At 44.2% G+C, this 22,348-nt stretch overlaps 1 protein-coding gene across 1 annotated transcript; it reads left to right on the plus strand.

Annotated features, from left to right (window-relative positions):
- Nucleotides 1-13,733: 13,733 nt before the first annotated feature.
- Nucleotides 13,734-22,348, plus strand: LOC100839702 (glycylpeptide N-tetradecanoyltransferase 1). Its single transcript, XM_003569603.4, has 7 exons — nucleotides 13,734-13,983; nucleotides 15,538-15,740; nucleotides 16,432-16,516; nucleotides 17,055-17,138; nucleotides 19,185-19,464; nucleotides 19,551-19,648; nucleotides 20,470-22,348. Exons 1-7 carry the CDS (start codon nucleotides 13,834-13,836, stop codon nucleotides 21,904-21,906), a joined length of 2,337 nt encoding a protein of 778 aa, XP_003569651.2. The 5' UTR covers nucleotides 13,734-13,833; the 3' UTR covers nucleotides 21,907-22,348.

Consider the following 22,348-nt stretch of genomic DNA (forward strand, 5'->3'; position numbering starts at 1 on the left):
ACACTCTCCTGTCCTTTTCAGCGGTAACTTTTCGTTACCTTTTTTTTACCGTATTTGATACAAGGACCATGGAGCCAGCAAAGCCATAGGCCAACAATCTTGTTTGCCCCTTCTTTCTTGCATGCACCTGTTGGTACCAGGTTCATCACATAACATTTTGTAGCTTTTTTCTTGGACATGGATGATTGATTCCCTTACCTAGCTACAATAGAATGATTCGCTGCCACCATTTTAAGCTAACAGTCGACCAACAAAAGTTTTACTCGAATGCGTGGATCGATCTTACTCAAATCATTTTGCAGAGCAAGATGACAAAGGAGCTGCAGCATGCAGGCTGCTGGAGTAGATCTAAAGCAGACAAAACTATGACAACAAAGCAAAGGGAGAAAACAAAGAAAGAAATTTAATGCTTACATATTTTCACTTCCTTTTTTCTTATGAATACAACAAGATATGTAGAAGGGTCCAACAAATAAAATCTGTATATATGATAGTGTGATGTAGAGGACCACCACACATTGATGATGATAGGCGACCGAATTCACAAGATTTGGAGCCTAGAACTTGTTTACATGCATGTATTTTTCCCACCAAATGAAGACGTTTGACAGTTTAGCGCATATACCACTTAGCTGTCACAATTAGTTGGTTAACCCCTCAGTCAGCAGTGAGCGTAAGTGGGTCAAACTAGTCCTGAGCATTTGTGCACATGGTAGGCTTTAACTTACTCTGAGGAATTTTGTGATGAACAGTACAAAGTTACTCCTTACATAAACGTTGGCACGGATTTGAACTAGAACTAGTTCAAAACCGTACCAATCTTTATGAAACGGAGAGAGTATTGTTTTGTCAAATAAAGCCAGTTGTAGAAGTAAAAAAGTTTCAAAAAAATAAGTTGCAGAAGTAAAATATGAGTAGTGAAGATCTGAATCTTGTTTTCAGAGGAGTTGTCGTCTCCAATGATAATTAAGTTGGTAGGGACACTAAAGTGTACTATACACACAATTTGTCTTCTTTAGGAACACAGTAGATGTAATTAATTCTACTCTCCCTAACCTGCTAATAAGAATAATACATATATAGCTTTGTCTTGTAGAAAAGTAAAATTGTTTAATGGCATGTAATTTGTCATGTACTATCTCTTGATTGGGAGGCACGTGACCTTGTCTTCACTCTTCACATAACAAAGTGTTAACTGGTAGTTGATAAAAGTTCTTGATCATAGTAGCTATATAGGATCGACAAAATGTGTAGATTTCGAAATTACAGTCAAGCAAATGATCCGTTGGAACATGTAAGCTAACCATTACTTTCGCGAAGTTAATAAGAAATCAAAATTAGATAAGAGGATGAAAGTATAAGTAGCTAGTCACCTTACAAAATTCTTATATCATATCACGAACATCCTAATTTATTTACGGTGAAATACGTAAAATATTTTGATTAGACACTTCATCGTATCATGATATAATGTTGTTCGATCTTGCTGCTTCCCTTTAGTCAAACTTTATACGTTTAATTAACAAACAATCAGTTCCCTAATAAATAAAACAAATCCAAACAGTGTATAGAACCTGCTGAGCAGTATTCTTTCATGGGCACCTGCTTTAATATTTACTCGAGACAACTTAATTTTTTTAGATCATGTCACATCGTCCCATGTTAGATCTAATCATAACGGTGTATCCGAGCCTTATGAGTATCAACGATTGTAGAATCATGCATCCATATGTACTACTTGCAGAGCATGCATATTCCAATGCACAGACAACTATATCCAACCATCAATCTAGGTATCTTTTCATTTATTAGTACATTGAACACATTTCATAACGGAATGGACAGATCTGTAGGTTAAGAAAGCAAATAAAAAACTCATCGAAGATCCAAGGAGTCGAATATAATGGAGCAGGTTGCACAGAGATCTCCATTTTTTCTGTACTAATTTCTTCCTTTCGGCGATCATTTTTTTATCATAATTTAAAAAATGTAGCAGAATTTCAAAACTTGATAGAATTGAACATATTTAGTGATTGCACCTAGAAATTGTCCGCCCAGTTAGTTGTCACTTCGTCTTGAATATATTCTTGACATGTGGGTAAAATCTATCACAAGGTCCCAACTAAGGCTCAGTTTGCGATTGTTGGAGTATGATGTGCTGAACTTATTTCATAATCTATTGCAAAAAAAATACACATACAAATAGGGGGAAATGGTTATCCAAACAATGAAATAATGAAAAAGAAGGTCTAACAAACAAAATTACGAAAATCCACTTCAATGCCAAACGTAGACTAGCGGGTAAAAGTGGCATGATTTTCTAAACGGGATAAAACCTGCCAAAAAATCGCAATGGAGAATAAAATGTTAAGTTAATTAACTCATACTTTATAAATCAGATCGTTGTGTGGTCTGTGCGAAAAATTTAAGTTCTATTCCTTGAAAAGTGCTTTTTGGCACACTACATTGGTGTCTTAATTTGCCTGGACGCAAAAATTCTATGAAAATGTATAAGCATGCAATTGACTAAACATTTACATTTTTATTTTTTCCATATATTTTTAAAAATTTAGTATATTCTTGAATTTTGCCATTTCGTGTCCTTTCTCTATCATTGCAAATTCGTAATAAGTCTCGCGAACTGATTGTTTGTGAGTTTTGGACAACTTGCAAATTGTCTTGTATTTGCACAAAATCGAGTAAACACACCAAGGAACCACAGAATTATATTTGGGCGAAGGTTAGAGACAACCAAAACTAATCTTGCAAAAAAAAACTCACCTAACCGCCACTTTTAAGACAACCAAATGCAGACCAAGCAAATCATGTGATCCATGCCTCTTTGCGGCACTTCTGAATTAACAATGGTGCCCACAGGTTAGGTTTATTGAGGGCAAAACGATGCACTGGAACATGCCATGGCGCACCAACATAGACATACCCTACTCCGACCAAGTTCTCTTAGTCTCGAGCTACAAGGGTGAGCAGGTTCGACCTCCCTACTTCATCATGTCCACTTGTTGTCATGAGGTGTGAAGTACGAAGATGCAAAGTTGGCATGTGATTTGTCGTTCATTTCGCCTCTCGGGCAGGAGCGTAGTTGCAATCGGCCCATGTACGCTTATATGATTCAGCCTAAAAAAATACAGTCCGCACCAAGCCCAATTGTCCCATATACAGATCGGTATCTCCTTGAGTCCACCTGGTACGCGCTTATTCATTTCCTTGCACAATTTGTATGGCCATTGATCTCAGTCATACCCTTTATGACTTGATTACCTGAACACAATGATTCGTCGTTCCCGGTTCCCAAACCCTAGTGGCGGAGAGCTCGGTGGTGCGACACGCGCAGGTGGCTGGCGGCTCCAACAGCTAGCCGGAGGCAAGCATGGCTGCCCCAAGCCCCCAAGTTGTGCAACAAGTAGAGTAGAGTAGCATGGTGTATTTGTAGCAAAAAGGTATTTTTTGTGTCAATTGGACCATCGTGGTGGTTCTAGGTTCAAGTCCTAAACTTGACATGGGTGTCACATTTTCCTGGATTATTCCAGGATTTAACCGGCGCTATTCTTTTAGTGGTAGGTAACGTACCCATCAATACCGAGGCGCCTGCGGTGACTTCGTTAATCTCTCAAGATCTGCCGGCCCAGTCTTTCGGAGGTGCTCATAGGGGTAGGGTGTGCGTGTGTGCGTTCATAGGGGTGAGTGTATGCGCGTGTTGTGAGCGTCTGCGTTTGTACTGTGTTTCTCAAAATTTTGTTGTCTTTTCAAAGTTTTGAAAAAAATATACTCCCTCCATCCAACAAAAGATGTCTCAAGTTTGCCAAAATTTAGATGTATCTAGACATGACTTAGTGTATAGATGCATTCAAATTTAATTAAAGTTGAGACATTGTTTGTTGGACAGAGGGAGTATTATTTTTTCACTAAGTTTGTAGGACACCCGCAGTGAGAATCACATGGGCTTATTCAAATTCGTATTTTCGGGTGGATGTACATGAGCTAATTCGATCGAAGGTTAATTAAGGAAGTTTCAGGGTGGCTACCCCGCGCGCGCCGAGAGTTGATACTTCAAATTAAATTTTGATATGTACTCCAATTTAACACACAAGCTAGAGTAAGTAAGGCAAAGCATCGAAGCGTAGTCGATCTCGACTAATTTCGCCAGGTGCGTACGTTGCATGCACCGTATCACTGCGCATGTAGTTCGTTTGGGTAAATATTCACCCCCGCGATAAAGTCGACGACGTACGTATGTATACGTCCAGTCTCCATATCGTTACGTACTTGCAGTTCCCCGTAGAAAACCAATCACAACTGTGTGTATAGGTCCAACCACTTGATTTTCGCCATCGACTTCTCGATTCTGCGTATATGTTTTTTGCAAGCTGCATGATGCGCGCGCGCATGTATATATCGACATCTCTCCTCGTCTTTTGTGTACGTAGTCTGGGCTGCTATATATTGCGAAAAAATTGACACTCCATATATAGAATTGAAAGCGTATCTACATACGGCTCTAGCTACCAGCTGATGCGTAAAATAATCAGTCCCCTGGTAACGGCACAACGTTTTCCGCAGGTGGCAACCCGGTTTTGAGATTTCGTCACTCGCATCGGTTGCATAAATCCACGGTTTCGAGGGAGTGCGCGCATGCGTACGTGAGAGCGTTGAACCGCACGGCACTCGGATGACGACCATAATTTATTAAGTTGAGACGGCTGGCCAGCAACCTTTCCCTCGGCCCCTTCTCCCGCCCCTTCACCAGACTGAATTTCACTGGCACCATCGCCGAAACATAGATACGAACAGCTAACTGTACCTAGTAGTAGTAAAAAGTAAAAATATAGGCCAGGAGCCAAATGGTGCTGCACCAATGTGTGTACGAAGGCTCAAACATGGTTATCTCAAGAGAAAAATCAACTTATAAGACATGCTATAGATGACCTAGCTTTGACCTAGTTGGCGTCTCCCCGGAACGATGTACATCTACATCCAAATCGACATAACAATCATAGTTTCCGAGAACAAACCCTCTATATTCAATCACCGTTAATCTCATGCATGTCAGCAGCTGCGTCAGCTTAAGACATGCTATAGATGACCTTTGACCTAGTTGACATCTGCATGCGGGCAATTCATTAGCAGCCTATATACGAACTAATGGTCAAACTGGTAGTTAAAGTCTCAAACCAAAATGGCGGCTTCAATCTGAGTCCAACAAAAGCATAAATGAGCTATTAGATCAGCTCCACAACCATACGCATAACATGTATTAGCGTTGACTCACGTGGTTAATAAATCGACTGTACGTATGATAGTATCATGCAGAAGATAAGATCGAAGTGGTAGATCGGCTTCCAAAGAAATGAAATATAACATTAAAAAATTCCGGTAGCATTTATTAGTTTCATATTTTTCAGCAAACAGTCCATGTTAAATTGTAGAGTATGAAAGTATAAGTAATGAAGAAATTCATATGGTCCCAACAAGTATCTCGAAACGAACTGTTGCCCATCAGACCATGCATAAACATCCAGCAAGATAAAAGTTGTTTTCTTCTTCCTTATCTTGTGCAAGACTCATGTGTATGTATGTTTTGTCTAACGCCGTATTATATCTGCAATATTTTCTACGAAAAAGTCTAGTAGTAACTTATGGTCTTAAATTATTGGACGAATCTAAATGTGCCACTAAATTCTAAATCCAGACAAACTTGACCCTCAACTCATAATACCAGAGTCATTTTTAGTACTTGACCCTCAAAGATATACTTTTCTCTTTTACGGTGAGAAGTCATAGCTGTTCGTTTTTTGCGATCTTCCGTGTTTTGGAGTGTAGTGATTGATAGCAATCAGAAGTATATCTCGTGCTATACATCTTTTTTTTTTAAACTCCGTGCTATACATCTGTTTATGATGTTAAGCTGCATTGAAATTTCGAAATGATGAACAGCCGTGCATCGCCATAGAACATAATGTCCTTTTGTTTCTCATCATGTTCCTGCCGTCTGTTCCTTCGTCCTTGACGAATCACGGCAGACAACAGTATTTGTTGTGAAAATATGCTCGATATAGCCAAGTTTAGCACGGGTCAGCACTGTTTACCTGATAGCAAGAGATTGTGTACCGTACAGTGCACAACTACAGTACATTTCTTGCAGGATGCTGACCCTGCTTTTGTACTCTCGTGGATAAATGATGCTCGGCTGGCGGTTAAGCTTACCGATCGCGATGGGCGATAATTTCGTTTCATCCCACGCGTTGTTTCCCTGTCACTGCCATCTAGACTATCATAATCATATAGTATGATAATTTCTTCTCTGTTTATCATCTTCCACCATTTATTGCAGTTCCCGAACAACTTCATATCTGTTATTACGACAACAGGTTCCTGAGATTCTGGCCAGATTCATCGCCTCAGTCGGTGCCTGAACCTGATGCCAAAGCTGGCTCATAAACGCGCACGATTGGTCACGCACTGATCAGTCGGTTAAGTTCGCCCACCGGTCCATCGGGAGACGGCGGATCGCAACAGAGCAGAGCCTGCAATGCCTACACGCGTACGCGTCTGAGGTTGTATGGCTAGGCTCTCAATTAAGTGTTTGCTCACACCTCTCTCGGTAGCTATCTGTCTATTTTTGCTGGGAACTGAACAAGGACGACTGACTGTGTGCAACGAACAATGTGGGCACGGACCGACCTCATTAGCTCACCTAAGACTAGCCAGTACTCGGGTTACATTAGTATTATGTACTGCTCAGTTCGCTTTCCGGCCGGTTCCTCTCCCCCGATCCATATTATGTCGTTGCGTGACCAAACTGCGACAACCTCCGGCTGCACTAGCTAATGCTTAGCCTGATGGCCTGCCGTTCCCAAAAAAAGAAAAAAAAAACTTAGCCTGATGGCCCGTTGCAGAGCGGGTGGTTGTTAGGTGATCAGATCGGCATGCCTTTGGACATACTACCTGATTTTTTTATTTATTTTTTGAAAACCATACTACCTGATACTGATAGTCATTTCTGCGTAGAAAAATTCTGCAACAGGGCGATTGTCGCGGTGAGCAATCCGGAGATCGCTCGTCTCCGGTTTTGTTCTACTGAATTTTCTAAAAGTTCCCGAAACCACTTGGTTCTGCGTCGATACGAGGATGCTAAATGCAGGGATAGAGAAGCAACAGAATTATCGAATTATATAGGAGTAGTTCCCTCGATCGATCGCCTACTCGCACGAATTGTTTTTCTCAGCTCTTCTAGCCTGTTTTGTCTAAGATATAGTGCAATTATTGAGTCTGCCGTTTCTCCAACCAAACGGAGCGGTCCGAATAATAGAAAACAAATGAGGTTTTATGGTGCATGGTCCATTGTACGAAAGCTGCAAATCCCCCTCATTTAAGCTCTTTGATCCTACGATCGTTACTCATCAGGAGTACATCACATGCCCAAGCACCCTACATTTTCTCTTTCTTTCTGCGGGAGCCCGAGCACCCCTGCATGTGGTCTAGCTCGATAATTCACCTAGGTTGATCGAGACATTGCTCGTGACCACCTCCCACGAGGGTACCTAGCAAATAGTAGTACTTGACATGCAAGACTTTATAGAGTTTTTTTTCTTTTGTTTGCCACGGAATTTAGAACAGTTTCTGCTAAAGATTCCTTCGGCATTACGGCAGATCATGAGAAAATTCTACTTTACCGTGCCCCGTAAAGAATCAGCCGTTCGTGTTCTCATCCGAGATTCGTGCTTTTATTTTCAGGTTTCGCTGATCTTTGTTACGTACAACTATCTAGACGTGGGTCTTCGGCAGCGAGGGAACGCTTAGGCGGGCACGCGAGGTCTTCGGCGGAGATTGGCCAGACACCGATTCTTTCATACTGATACCACAGTAACATGTGTGGATACTTGTACAGATTATTTGATGCTCCAAACGAACTCAGAATTTGATGAAAATTTGAGGGTTTGTTTAATATGGTGTTTCCTACCTACAGAAAAAGTTTCAAACCATTTCGAGTAAGTTCGAAACTCCGGAAACCACTGGGATTCAAATTTGGTTTGAATTAGACTTCACACATGGAGTTGTTTTTTACCAAGTTGTGTAGGCGGCGGTAGAGTTGAATGAACAAATTGGGGGTGCATGGCAGGAGAATTTTACTCCACATTTATGTGCCCTTGGACCACTGGAGTAGTGGAGTACCGATCGATCTCCGACATTTAAGCTCAGTTTGCTCCCACCATGTTACACGCTATAGTACTCGTAAAGCAACACCTCTCAGATTCAGGTATCCTACGTATGGACCATTTTGGCAATGCGCATAGGTTGGTTGAGACGCTCGCTACCCACTTTTAGAGCCTGCTAACCACAAAACTAGTGAAGTACGGAGTACTACTACTATTGCATGATTTCTACAGGACGTCCGGCCGGTTTCAATAATTCATCAAGATAAGCTAGCCAGGCACAGTAGTTCGAGGCCTCGGACCAAGCAGTGCGTGTGCCGTACGTACTACCGTTTGATCGAGAGCCATTCCACTCCAAGTTTCTGATCCCGTACGTAGCAGCATCTTTTTGGCAGGATCCAGTGGCATATGGCAGCATATCTTATCCCGTACGATCATGTCTTTGCGGCTTATATCCCCAACATTTAATCGGCATGGCGCTGCCGCTGGATCCCTTGACGATCCTTCCGAGATCCCTCGCCCCGCGCGCGCTCTGCCGTGCCCCGGCCGGTCGCCCGCGGGGAGAGCTACGCGAGATGGGCCGGAGCCGGACAGATCGACACGCACACGCGCGCGCAGGCGAGGTCGCTGCCCTGGCTGCCGCAGCAGCACAGCAGGGCGCGTCCCTTTTCGCCCGCGCGGACCACTCCCGGGCTGCACTGCGCTGCAAATGCATGCAGGTCAGACCCCAGTAATGGCGGCCGGACGCGCCCTTCCCCTGCCTGCCCGGTCAGTTCAGCTCACCAGGCCGCCCAGCCCAGCTCGATCGGATCCTTGTCCTCGTCCTACTGCCTCCAGGCGGCCCCTCCCAAAAAACTGGTCCCTGTCGACGCACGCTGTCCGGGCGTGATGCTCCCGCCTAGCTTGTCCGCCCCGCGCGCCAGGCGTCCACATCCGTCGCCGTCGCGAGAATCCCGCGGGCCTTCAGAGGGCTTCCCAGCCACCAGTTTTCGCGGGGGGAAGGATCGGATCAGGGGTGGGTGTGCAGATTACGGGAGAGGGACGGTGGTTTTGTTTTCGGACCGGGGCCGGATCGATGACCACGTCGGCGTCGTGATTATGTGTCCGTGCCCAAGATGCGCGAATTGATGCACCAACCTCCACCTAGCCTAGCCTAGCGTAGCGCCACTTTGATGGCTTGATGCCGAGAGCGCGCGCGTACGACGACTTCTTCTCTGCCATTCTGGCACCATGCCATGCCAATGACTGACATCTCTACTCCATGCACTTACCAATTCTTGCATCCTGTATTGACCGTCGATCGATCTCCTCTCGAATCTGATCGGAAGCTACGCAGAAATAAATGGGCTGTGGTATGGTATCTGGTCGGTCTCTACCTGGCTCCTGGCTAGGTGCAGTGGTGCCATATGCGCGCATGATAGACCGGCTCGATCGGTACGAACTCTCGCTGGCCCCGTAGTTAATTACTCGGTTCTGGTTGTGCCGGGGACGACGGAAATCGATTTCCTATAGTCCACCCTCTCCTACCGAGCGATGTGTCCGGCATTCAATTGTTGGACACGAATTATTGGGTAATGTAATGCGTAGTCAAACACTTCCGATCGTTGATTAAGCAGAGAGTTAACTCGTGTATTTTGAAGTGCATTGTTTCTGTTTGAGAGTTGAGACGACTAAATATGCAACCGGTGTGGTCCAAGGGGAGATTAGTTGTGTTGTCATTGCAAGTTGGCAATGGGTCAAACCAGGCTCAGCTTGGGCCTTACTTAAAACCATGTTATTGTAACCACCACCAAAATGCCACTGCCGCAAACACACAAATAGAAAAGAGAAAAGTACATTTTTGATCCCTCAATTGGCAGCAAAGGATAAGAACGGTCACTCAACTCAAAATTATATACATTTGGTTCCTCAACTGGCTCCATGATGTTGAACGGTTTTGACTCCATGTTGAGCGTTTTTTCACAGAACTTTTCACGTCGGATGTCTCGATGGCATTTGGTTCCTCTGAGAAATACTTCCTCCGATCCATATTAGTTGTCAAAATATTACATGTATCTAGACGCTTTTTAGACATGGATACATCCATATTTGGGCAAATTTGAGACAATTAATATGGATCGGAGGTATTAGTTCCTAAACTTGAAATTGTATACATTTAGTTTCTCAACTATATATGCATTGTGGCATCCGACGTAGAAAATTCTTAGAAAAAACCGCACCACGTGTTGAGTGACCATTTCTAGATTTTGCTGACAATGGAGGGGCCAATTTCTTTTCAATAAATAATAAAACTAGGTGTCAAAAGTTGATTCTTGTTTCATCTCGTCCCTCAACTCTAGTATATCAGTTGTTGTGGTGTGGGGTGAACTTGAGGATATCAAAAGATTTGCTTGACGGAGTCTAGGGTTCTTCGTATCTACGGTTGCTCTAGACGGTCCGGAGAAGTTTTTTTTAGGGGTCCGGAGAAGTATGGCGGATCTCCAGAACCAGGGCCAGGGCCCCATAGCCGGCCCGGGCTTCAGCCAGCAGGAACATAGGCCCGAAGCCTGTTAAATCCCCATATATAAATCTAAAAACAGAGATCATGTCCGTCCCCGGAAAAGAAGAAGAGAGAGATAGAGATACAGATGATTGCACACACATGTAATCTGTTACGTTCCGTTGCATAGATCATTGTATGTGTACGTCGCTGCAGTGCGGGTAACTACCACGGTGCGGGCTACGAGCTTTGAACTATCGATGTTATCCATGTGCGGGCTACGATCTTAATTTGCTTTTGCAAGCAACACGCGTGTTGCCGACCTCTCCATTAATAACTTTGCGCGGAGAGTATATATTTTCTTCCACGCGGAGCAGGACCATTGCACTTGGATGATAAGGTACTCCGTACATGCATGCGAGTGCTACAGAGCACAGAGACATGGTGAGGGCGGCCGTGACCCGCGATCGAGAATAAGGTGCAAGTGCAACAGAGACGTTTTGAGGCCGGCCGGAACCCGCGACCGATCGAGCACTACAAGGATGAAGAAAACAGCATGGCACCCATGCCAAAATCTAAAGGTGCATGGTAGGCACCAGCTAGGCTTGGACTTGCATTGGGAGAGATCGATATATTGATGTCTGAACGTATTGAGCAAGTTTGTATATATACAAAAATGAAAAATGTTGTCCTAACCCGTATCGTGTCTGACTGAGTATGCGGCGCGGGTGAGTCACATTTTTCGGCGCTAGCAGGCTATGTGACCCAGTAGCGGTTTTATATCTCGTCAATAAGGTACCGGCTGATCTACCCAATTAACGAGCTACAGTTATCTACGGTGGTCCAAGCGATCGCCTTAAGAACGAATCAATCGTGACGGTCGCGTTGTGGACTAGGAACACACAAAGTAATACTCTCTCCGTTGTATAATTTTTGAATCAAATTTGTTTAAATATGGATGTATCTATTTCTAAAAAAACAAAAATTATGAAACGGAGGAAGTAGCTGATATCCACGTCCTCCGTATATTGCAGGCCCCGACGGACGGCGGGTCGTTCGAACCGAACCGGCGGCCTGCGCGCTCCCAGCATCACCGGCCAACGCAGAATCGCGTATCGAATTATAGTTGCCGTTGCCGATACGGATACGCAACACGTGTACGAACGTGCAGCCTTTGCCGCTGTGCTCCGCCGCGCCGTAGCGGCGCTGCGGCTCGCAGGGCGCAGGCGACCGACCGCTCCCGGAATTTCTTCACTACTGGCCCTCCCTTCCCAATGTAGGCAGCAGAGGCTCGACACGTACGCGACTCATCGTGTCGTGGTGCTCGATGTAGGCAGCAGAGGCTGCTGCTGACTACTGTTTGGCCACACCTCCAGACTCCGGTACGGTGGTTGTTGCACTGTGTCGTACTGCCACGATTTAGTTGCCGGTCCGAAGTCAGCGTGGACTGTATATGGACACATGCATGGTTGCTGCTGGCTGCTGATCATGCACTCTGCCTAGTCTCCTTTTTGGGCGGCGTAGAGTACGAAGTAGTGTATCGTGGTTAATGTCGACTACGTACGGGATGCAGTGAAATTCCATTCAGTTTCGCTCTCAGTGGATGCCCGACCCACTTCGGCTAGCTAGTAAAAAGGTTAAAAGTTTGAGCATGCATGGATATTCGTGTTCTTATGCAATGAACTTTCAAGCTACGTTTTTTTTTTCCTTAAACAAAAACTTTCAAGCTACGTACTACTCAGTACGTACTAAACCCTCTAGTTTTGAGCCTCTTCACAAAAACACGTTTAATTTGTGAGCACCATTTAAAAAAACAGAAGCAAATGCAAAAGGAATGTTCTTTTGTATAAAGCCCAATATGCAATGTCCAGCCCAAATAAGTCCCAGGGTACGTTGGTGCATGTGTGGGCCGGGTTTCCTCAGCAGACACGCAACACCGTTTTGTTTTTCGCCCAAAAAGAAAAGTTTGCATCCGATTTTGCATGTTATCAAAAAAATAGTAAAATGCATTGGTGTACAGGAAGAAGCCCTATCTACTGTCTTTGGAGAAACTTTCGATATTTGGAGGTATCCTCATCTATGACAACCGATCTACATTGAGAACTGGAGAGCCACGGATAAATGGCTCGTGTGTAGTTTTCTTATTTTTCTTATTAGGTTCAGGTGTTCTCGGTGGTGACCTCTTTGACGCTGAAAGTTGTGCCATCTAGAAGATTGGTAGCTCGGTTTGGTCAGCAATGAAGCCATGATTTCAAAGCTTGTCTTGGTAACCCACGACTTTATAGTCGGCAACTATTACGAAAAATGTTATCGAAGCCTACCAACATGTGATCTAGTTTTGAACAACTCTTCATGACAAAGCTAACCATGAATACGGATCGTAAATCGAGTTCACGTCGTAAGAATTAAAACATTTTAGTTTTTTGATAGACATTTTAAATTTTGAAGGTTGTAAAGTGTGCATGCATCCTAGCCTCATGATGCTCGTTGCCTACAAAGAAGCATGACATAACGTCAATGACGTCGCAATGGCTGACAGGTGGGGCTGAGTCCAAATATCAACGACTGCAACCTCCTAGGTCCATCATCGAGGATCCCGGTCCATCGCTTACATGTGTTGTCTAATTCGGACGCCGCTTGCTACTACTGCATGGCACACGGCAGCTGCGTAGTAAAGTCCATATTCTTGGTACTTGGTATGTGGCAGTATCTTTACTCTTTACTCTTTTAAAAGAGCCAATTGGTGGCGGTCCGTCGCCTCCTTTTGTTGTGAAGAAATAACCTCATCATTTTTAATTGTAAAAAAAACAACTGCCCCTCTCTTTCTAGTGCAAACAATTAAACCTATTTGTTCTGTTATCAGTGTTTGCGGATCCGATTATATTTTGGTCGAATGGGGAAAAAACGAAAAACTAAACCTCTTGCAAAAGATTGGCACGTGGATAATGTTTGTCACCAAAATTGGAATAAGATGGACAGTGGCACTAACATGTAATAGTAATTTTAATTTAATTTAGTGAGTAATCTAATTTTTTCGTCCATAGCAATGCATGGGTATTTAGCTAGTTTTAGCAAGTAAAGAAAAGAAAAAAACGAAATGGCCATCTGGTAGATTAGGGTTTCTGGTCGGCTAGTTCATACGGGCAAGGAGCACGGGAAGGGAGGCGAGGAGTAGCTTTGGAGATGGGCGCGCCGAAGCAGAAGTGGACGTCGGAGGAGGAGGAGGCACTGCGGCGCGGCGTGGTCAAGCACGGCGCCGGCAAGTGGCGCACCATACAGAAGGATCCTGAGTTCAGCCCCGTCCTCTCCTCCCGCTCCAACATCGACCTCAAGGTACTATTCCCCGCACACCGCCGCCGCTTCCCGTCCACCTCACGCGCGCGTGCGCGCTACCCTCGTCGCGCCGCTAGATTAGTTATCCGTAACGCGTCTTCCTCTAGCTGATCCTTGCGTGGCTGGCGCTGCTCGTGATGTCTCGTGTTTTCTTCTTCCGATTCGTCTGCGATGCTCTGTTAGTCCTCTGGTAATTTCCCCCCATGGATGGATTGGTAGACTTGGGGTCTGAAAGGCGAAATTTTGGACCCAAAATTGCAGGCGTGAGTGCCTTTGGTGCTGTTAAGTTGCCAACGGATGTTGTGAAGTTATTTTTGTCCAATGAATGACGTGGTGCCGCGTGCAGGAGAATAGAAGGGAGAACGGATGTTTTCTCATCTGGATTTCTTACAGTAAAAATACAGACCTTTTTCTCATATATCTGCGAACTATTTGGTCGTGGCGCTGGTCACCTGACATGGCGTATTTGCAGAAAGGATTGACTTTATGAAACATATCCGTTTCTGATGTAATTTTTCCCATGGATGCCGTCCAGAGTGCAGAAGAGATAAGTAGGGCGATGCCACTGTGTGTAGTTCTGTTGATGGCTTGTTGCTCCTGGGAAAACAGCTTATTTTTGCAAAAGGAGTTACTTTATGGATGCCCTTTTGTTTGATGGAAAATGCAATCAGCTAAGTGCATAGGAGTTCTAAAGAGAGTGCTGAACAGTTATTTGATGCTTGGACACACGGTTCAGTATTGAAAAAGTTTGATGGACAGGAAAGATTGCGTAAAATACCACATTGTTGTTTAGAGTAATTGAGGTTGAGAAGTGAGTAACTTAATAGTTCCCCTCAAGAAATCGCTCTGACCTGCACATGTGGTGGGTTGACTGTTTGCTGCGTAGGCAATAATTTGCAAAACAACCTTTGAAAAGTCTTCTAGTTTCATGGTCCCTCTGCCCATTTCTCCATATTCCTCTTTATGCTGGTAGCATCAATCAGGAATAACTAGCAACCCACGCATAGAGGGTCCACAAAGTTAGAAGGGACAGGGGTTATTTTGCTAAATATGGCCTACATGGCGGTGGTCAACCTGCCACGTGTGGCGTAGAAGACGCAGCCCCCCGGACCCACCCAATAGCTGATGGGGTTCTTAGTGTCGGAGAAGATGGCGTGCCGAGGCGAGCTCAAGGTGGAGAAATGGGGAAAGGGTCCACAAAATTTGAAGGGACTTTTCATGGGTTATGTTGCAAAATATTGCCTAAAATCTGCATTCCACACAGTGCTTTTAGGACTTCCCGTGCATTTAACTCTTTTCATGTGCATGAAATGTGACCCGTGTGTTTTGGCGGTTATAACCGAGAAGAAACCTGGATATACATTACAATCGTCTTCTATGAGTACAATCCAAGGCAGTAATATTAGGTAAATGATTTGTTATATTATCTCTGTAATTCACTAATTTGAGGACCATGAGGAAAGTATGCCAGTTCAGTTGCACCTTACAGATTTCACCTTGGTTAATGTTTTTATGCTCTGGCTTATCTGATTGAGTTTTATTTTGTGCTTTCAGGACAAATGGAGGAATTTGAGTTTTAGTGCCAACGGACTAGGTTCTAGGGATAAAATAAGGGTTCCGAGGATAAAAGGACCTTCATCTTCCTCATCACCTAGCCCACAACTTCTGCTTCTTCCAGCTCCTTATAATGTTGCTGAAGCTTCTCCAGCTGAAGATCCTGAAAAAAGCCCACAGGATGACAAGACTCCGAGTCCAAAGTCGTTTTTTTTCTCTTTTTCCTTATGAAGTCCTTATGCATTCAAACTTGTTTACACAACCTACTCTTAAGTATGTACTCCCTCCGTCTCATATTAAGTGCCAAAATATTACATGTATCTAGACGCTTTTTAGGTATACCATATTTGGGCAAATTTGAGTCACTTAATATGGGACGGAGGGAGTAGTTATTATGAAATACAACTACAAGCACCTGCGTGTTTATTCAATATTCCATTCAAGGGTTAATGCATGATCACATGATACATCTAGGATGTTTCTATTCATCGCATGCTAGATAAAATGCTTCCTATAGGTCCGTCTTCTAGAGGAATATTATTCTGTCCAATGATCACAAGACGGCTGTTAAACCAGTAAGAATGAGAATGACCATGATAAGGAATTAAAATTATCTCAGCTATAAATTTTGATGTTGGTATGACATGTGATAAATAATTATTGTTTTTTGGTAGATAAATACAACGAGCAGACAGAGTTAACAAGAATGTAGTCAAACAAAACAATGTAGACAAACTAAAACAAGGTCAATAAGATTGAGGCCATACGGTTGTAGAAGAGTGGTCTGAATTTTCTAGGATTCTTATTTCATTCTGATTTAGATATAGGACTACATTTCCTCCTCACACAGCCATTTGATTTTGCAATCTGATCAAGCCTTTCCAATTTGTCTAGGTACAGTGCCATGATCCTAGAAGCTCTTGCTGAACTGAATGAACCAATTGGTTCTGAAATTACTACAATTTATCACTATATAGAGGTTGAGTATCTTCACTCTCTGTGCCATCTGATTTCATGCTGTTGCAGTATTTCTTTTTGTCTCATCTTTTGTGTTCATTCAAGTTTTACTCAGATATACAACTAACATGATACAAAAATAAAAGAATATGCCATTGTTTCTTGTTTGATTTGCTTGCACAGGAAAATTAGTTCTGTTTTGAAGATTTTTTTGTTTTGAAAATATTGTCGGTTATGAGAGCCAGTGAGCTATGTTAGGTGAAACACATCATTCTATCCCTTTTCACATGGATATTCTTATAATCTGATCTCCAATGGTGAAAAATCTGAGCCCAACTACCATGACCTGTTTTTAATTGATGGTTTACACATGTTTTTTCTTCATTTAAGCTTTCTTTTGATCGATGAAGTTCCTAAGTGTACCTACAAGAAATTTTTGTTTTTGTAGTTTACATGCATCTTGTTTTGTACTTGCAGTATTTACATTTCATAGTTACGTTGCATTGCTTAAATGATGATAGTTGCTGCTTGCTGATTCTATTTTTGTGTCATATGTGCAGCAAAGGCATGAGGTGCAACCTAATTTTAGAAGATTGCTGTGTGCCAAGTTACGACGGCTTATAGGTGCAAAAAAAGTCGAGAAGGTGACAATTATTTTTACTCACGTGTAATTGTAGCTTGTTCTCTCCTGTTACAAGCATATGCCAGTAAGTGTCTGAAGGCATGTGATTTGCATTTGTCCTCATCTAGCTGTTGGCAGGGATATTCTGTGAATTTATAGTTCTCCAATTCTTAATTGAAATTGGGTGGTTGCTGTTCATTTTATAAGGCTTGTCCTGTAAGAGTATAGCCACCTTCTTAACAAGCCATTTCTTTATCGTCCTAACTAGCCCGATCTCTTGCCTAACTAAATATATCTCTTTTCTAACTAAATAACCTTCTATAGTTGTTTATCCCTTCCTGGTCAACTGCTACCGCGTTGTTATGTCTGTTACGTGCCTGCTGCTTGGATGAAACCACGCCACTAGGCCACAACATTCCGATTTTCCTTTTCTTAGATAAGTTATTTCTCCATCTTGCTTAATATGCTCCCTTTAATCTTTGTTTGGATGGCCCGGAATGGTAGGACTCCTACCAAATGCACATGGATCTTAGTTTTCCCCATGGATTGTACTGGAAACCCACCATTACTTATGAATCAAAACAAGATCTGCATGTTTGCTGGGAGAATATTAGTGGGAATACTGGGGTAAAGGGGAGTCTCACTGCTAACTTTGTAGCAGATCTTTTGTTTTGAAATTTATCCCAATTTAAGGCTTGACATTACCAGAATTCAGATTATTGGAACGTGGAATCCTAGGATGCAGGAATAGGCTCATAGGATGACATGTTGAACACTAAAGGAAAAACCACACAGCAATCACTTGAATTAGGTGTTTGGATGCTGTACAGGAAAAGCACGTGAATTTTGAGGTCAGGTGCTGCTTGATTGGAGAAAGAGAGGAGACAAAAAGATAGAACATGTGTTAGAACTCTCAAAGCAAATTTCCATGAGGTTAGACCTCATACTTTGGTTTCCTCCCAAATTTGGAGGAAAAATTCCAATCTCAAGAATTCCTTTGATTAGTTTGATGTGAGCCTATGATCCAAAGGGCATGTATAGAAAGTTTTCTTTAGGATCGCAATCCTCCATTTTTCCTCCAGAAATCCTTTGATCCAAATTATTTCCTGTGCGCCACTCAAAGGCTTGACCTGCAAAATTCAGGTGTTAAATTTATAGTATGTGACATCTCCATCGTGCGTTTCTCAATTTCTACCTTTTCTATTATCAATGATCCAAAGAGGCTCTTATTTGTGTGGAGCTTTCAACGTGGAGTTCAACTTTTAATTTGTTTGCTTTAGTCCTTTTTTTATTGCTTCAAAGGAATTCTATTTGAAATTTAGAATGAATATTTTTATTGGAGTATTTGTTTGTTAGACCCAAGATATGCTTTTTGTGTGCCAGAGGATTAGTCCATTTTAATCCTTTCAAGTATTGCAGTCGTTCAGATAACCCCCTGATTTACTTCGAAGGTGGTTTTGACTATTTCTATGCCACCATCATCTCCTCGCCCCTAGCATCACCACACCAGGGCACCACCTGTCGCCCTCTGCCATCGCTACCATGCTCAATCGCTGTCAGGGGATTGCCTCGTCTCAATCCCTTCAACAAGAGCTGTGGGAAGTACAACACACTGAAGGTTATGCTCCTGAGCTCAATGTGCTTAGGTGCTTGGAGTTGGATAAAGACGCCCACATGACCAATTTCATTGCGCCACCGGTTTCTTCTCTAACTCAAGAGAGAATAGAGGGAGTGGCTGATGATAGGACGAGAGAGGAGGTGGACAAAAAAATGATGAAAAGGCAGTCCATGCTGGCATTTTCCCTTCAGTTCCAGTCCAACATGGCTAAAAACCACCAAGCCACAGTCCGCGTCAGGTAAACATGGAAGTACACTGGTGAAGATGAAAATAGACCGGGGGGTGATCCGAACCACTGCAATACTTTGAGGGGAGTAAAATAGAATTATTATTTCCCAGAGATGCAGTATTCTGGAATCCCCTCTAATCTTTGGAGCTTTGCATGTTCTGAAGGTGTAAAAAAGCTTTATATGCAACTAGTGACGATCTTTCTATCTTGACATAAAACAGATTGACAAGGCCTATAAGCTCACAGATTCTTATGCAAAAAAAGCTCTAGCTCCAATGAAAGATTCATCTCTGAAGAAGAAGGATCCAGCCAAGCCGTCAAAGGCATCAAAGAATCTGAGTCCCGGAGTAGAGGCAGCTGGAGCTGCAGCTATGAAATTAGTTGATGCAGAGGCCAAAGCACACCTTGCAAAAGATCACATGGTGGAGGCGGCAAGGATCTCCAGGATGGCTGAGGATACCGAGTCTCTGCTTATGCTCGCAACAGAGCTCTACGAAAGATGTATATCATGTCTACCCTCCAGCATTTTACCTTTCCCCTTGCTGTTATCTGCCCTATCATGTAACTAATATTTGTGAGTGCTTCAGGTTCAAGAGGAGAGATGATCACAATGTTGCAAGTGGCCGCGCAAAGGGAAGATCAAACTCATCAGTCACATGCCAACATCCGTTCTTTCGTTCATGGATAGGTTGGCCCGGCTTGTCATCTTGCCCGCTGCCCCTGTGTGTTGTGTTGTATAACTTAAAAGCAGTTGGAGATGTATCTGGGGATATTGCCTAGTGGTTCTTCTTTCTGACTTGAGAGTACATTTCGCATAATGTCTTGAAATCATAATCCGTATCTGCCTTGGCTTGTATGCTATAGCAAGTGTAATGATATATATGTAGCAGTCGTTTCTGGCCTGAATAAAGAAAAGCAAAGAGAAAAGGGAACAAGTGTTAAACTGACGCATCAAGACAAAGCATCTTGGGCTGCACTAGCTGTTCCTTTCGTGTATTTTTATGTCCTTTTTCCATCAAATGTTTTGACAAGGCGTGCTCCTCGAATCCATGCTCCTCACGACTGTGTGCATTGCTTTTGCTTGATGCTTAACGTACAACCCGTAATATGAAATCATCTGATGATTCCTTCTTTGTATGGTTGATGATCTTTGTCAAAAGAAGGCACCTAAAGCAGATTCTTCCATAATTTTGTCCTGTGCGATGCATTTTGGTCTGGCGGTCGAGCTTATGAACAGCACTTGTTTGTAGACTTGGAGTTGGACCAAGTTGTTGTGAGTGTACGACAAATTGAAAAACAGAACAAAACATATTACGTTTCTCATATGGAGGGCAAGAAATTATGACAATTCCAGTAATTTGTTGCCCTCCATATAATTTTTTCCTGCTTGCGCATGGATTTTTTGAAAGTTTTGTAATCTTTGTTACTTCGACCCAAAGGTGTACCGAGAGTCCGAGAACGCGAAGACCCACATAGTAAAACTGAACCTGTACATACGACGACTAGCCTACCCACAGCAGATCCGCCCCCTCGCGTTCCCCTACGGCACCACCCCCGCCTGTCGTCTTCTCCCCCAAATCCCTCAAACCCTACTACAGCCGATCTAGCCCTCCCACCCCGCCGATCGCCATGGCCGCCCCCAACAACAACGACGCCGCGAGCGCCAGCGCTTCCACGAGCGAGGGCGCCCCGGCGGCGCCGGAGGATACCTCGATCGAGGCGCTGGCCCGGCGCGTGCAGGAGCACATGACCCTGGCCAATAACCCCAGCGCCCGCCGCCACAAGTTCTGGGAGACGCAGCCCGTGGGGCAGTTCCGCGACGCCGCCGACGTGTCGCTCCCCGACGGCGCCATCGAGCCCCCCACCCCGCTCTCCGAGGTCCGAGCTGACCCCTACCCGCTCCCCGCCGCCTTCGAGTGGTTCACCTGCGACCTCGACGACGACGCCCTCCTCGCCGACCTCTACGCCCTCCTCGCCCACAACTACGTCGAGGACGATGAGAACATGTTCCGCTTCAACTACTCCCCAGCCTTCCTCCGTTGGGCGCTCCGCCCCCCGTCCTTCTTCCGCGCCTGGCACATTGGCGTCCGCGCCACGGAGTCCAAGAAGCTTGTCGCCTTCATATCCGGCGTCCCAGCGCGCATCCGTGCGCGTGACGACGTTGTCCGCATGGCCGAGATCAACTTCCTCTGCGTCCACAAGAAGCTCCGATCCAAGCGCCTCGCCCCGGTGCTCATCCGCGAGGTCACCCGCCGCGTCCACCAGGAGAACATCTGGCAGGCTGCATACACTGCGGGTGTCGTCCTCCCGACCCCCATCACTACCTGCCGCTACTGGCATCGATCTCTCAACCCCAAGAAGCTCATCGACGTTGGGTTCTCCCGTCTTGGCCCCCGTATGACCATGAGCCGCACTGTCCGTCTCTACAAGCTGCCTGATGCGCCACTTACCCCTGGGTTCCGCCAGATGGAGCTGCGGGATGTTGCCCCAGTCACACGGTTGCTGAGGGCATACCTTGCAAGGTACGTAGTGGCACCGGATTTTGATGAACTGGATGTCGAGCACTGGTTGTTGCCCCAGGAAGATGTGGTGGACAGCTACCTTGTGGAGAGCCCTGAGACACATGAGATTACAGATTTCTGCAGCTTTTACACGCTGCCCTCATCAGTACTGAACAATCCCAACTATTCCACACTCAAGGCTGCCTACTCATACTACAACGTTGCTGTCAAGACTCCGTTGCAGCAGCTGATGAATGATGCATTGATCGTGGCCAAGCAGAAGAACTATGATGTGTTCAATGCGCTTGATGTCATGGAGAATGAGGCGTTCCTCAAGGAGCTCAAGTTTGGACCTGGAGACGGGCAGCTCCACTATTATCTCTACAATTACCGTATTCGCAATGGAATCAAGCCATCTGAGCTTGGTCTTGTGCTGCTATAGGCTGGTCAAGGCTCAGGACAGCGTTTGGGTTATACTCTTTTCAGCAGGTACTCCTTGTGTGGCTGGTTTAGTATGTGTCATTCCTGGTTGCTGCAGGTGATGGTTTGATTACCGTCATGCTGTATGTTACCTAGTGTGCAATCCGACATTGCTCATTTTGTTTATTGTGGTTGCAAATCTTCCATGCCTTTTCATGGGGATCCACATTATTTGCAAATGAGGAGACTGGCATTAGAAATTTCTTCTCTTAAATTTGAAGACTGTTGTTTTCAATTAGTGACATTCAGCGTGTATGATTCAAAGCATTTTATGATGGCACTTGGTTTACCAAGGAATTTTGATAGAACTTGCGCTATACTAAGTCATTGAAGTACCCCTGTGTTTGAGGTTATAAGTTATATCTGCTTTGTTGATGTGTGGCATGTACCATTGGTTAATTTAA

Source organism: Brachypodium distachyon, chromosome 2 (genome assembly GCF_000005505.3).
Source record: "Brachypodium distachyon strain Bd21 chromosome 2, Brachypodium_distachyon_v3.0, whole genome shotgun sequence".
In the NCBI taxonomy this organism is placed as follows: domain Eukaryota; kingdom Viridiplantae; phylum Streptophyta; class Magnoliopsida; order Poales; family Poaceae; genus Brachypodium; species Brachypodium distachyon.

What these genes read in the sequence shown, in the direction of transcription:
- LOC100839702 (XM_003569603.4), top strand. Translation starts at nt 13,834, where the DNA reads ATGGGCGCGCCGAAGCAGAAGTGGACGTCGGAGGAGGAGGAGGCACTG. An exon ending in GACAAGACTCCGAGTCCAAA is followed by an intron (nt 15,741 to 16,431) that starts GTCGTTTTTTTT and finishes CAATTTGTCTAG; the next exon opens with GTACAGTGCCATGATCCTAG. An exon ending in TCCGTTCTTTCGTTCATGGA is followed by an intron (nt 19,649 to 20,469) that starts TAGGTTGGCCCG and finishes TACGACGACTAG; the next exon opens with CCTACCCACAGCAGATCCGC.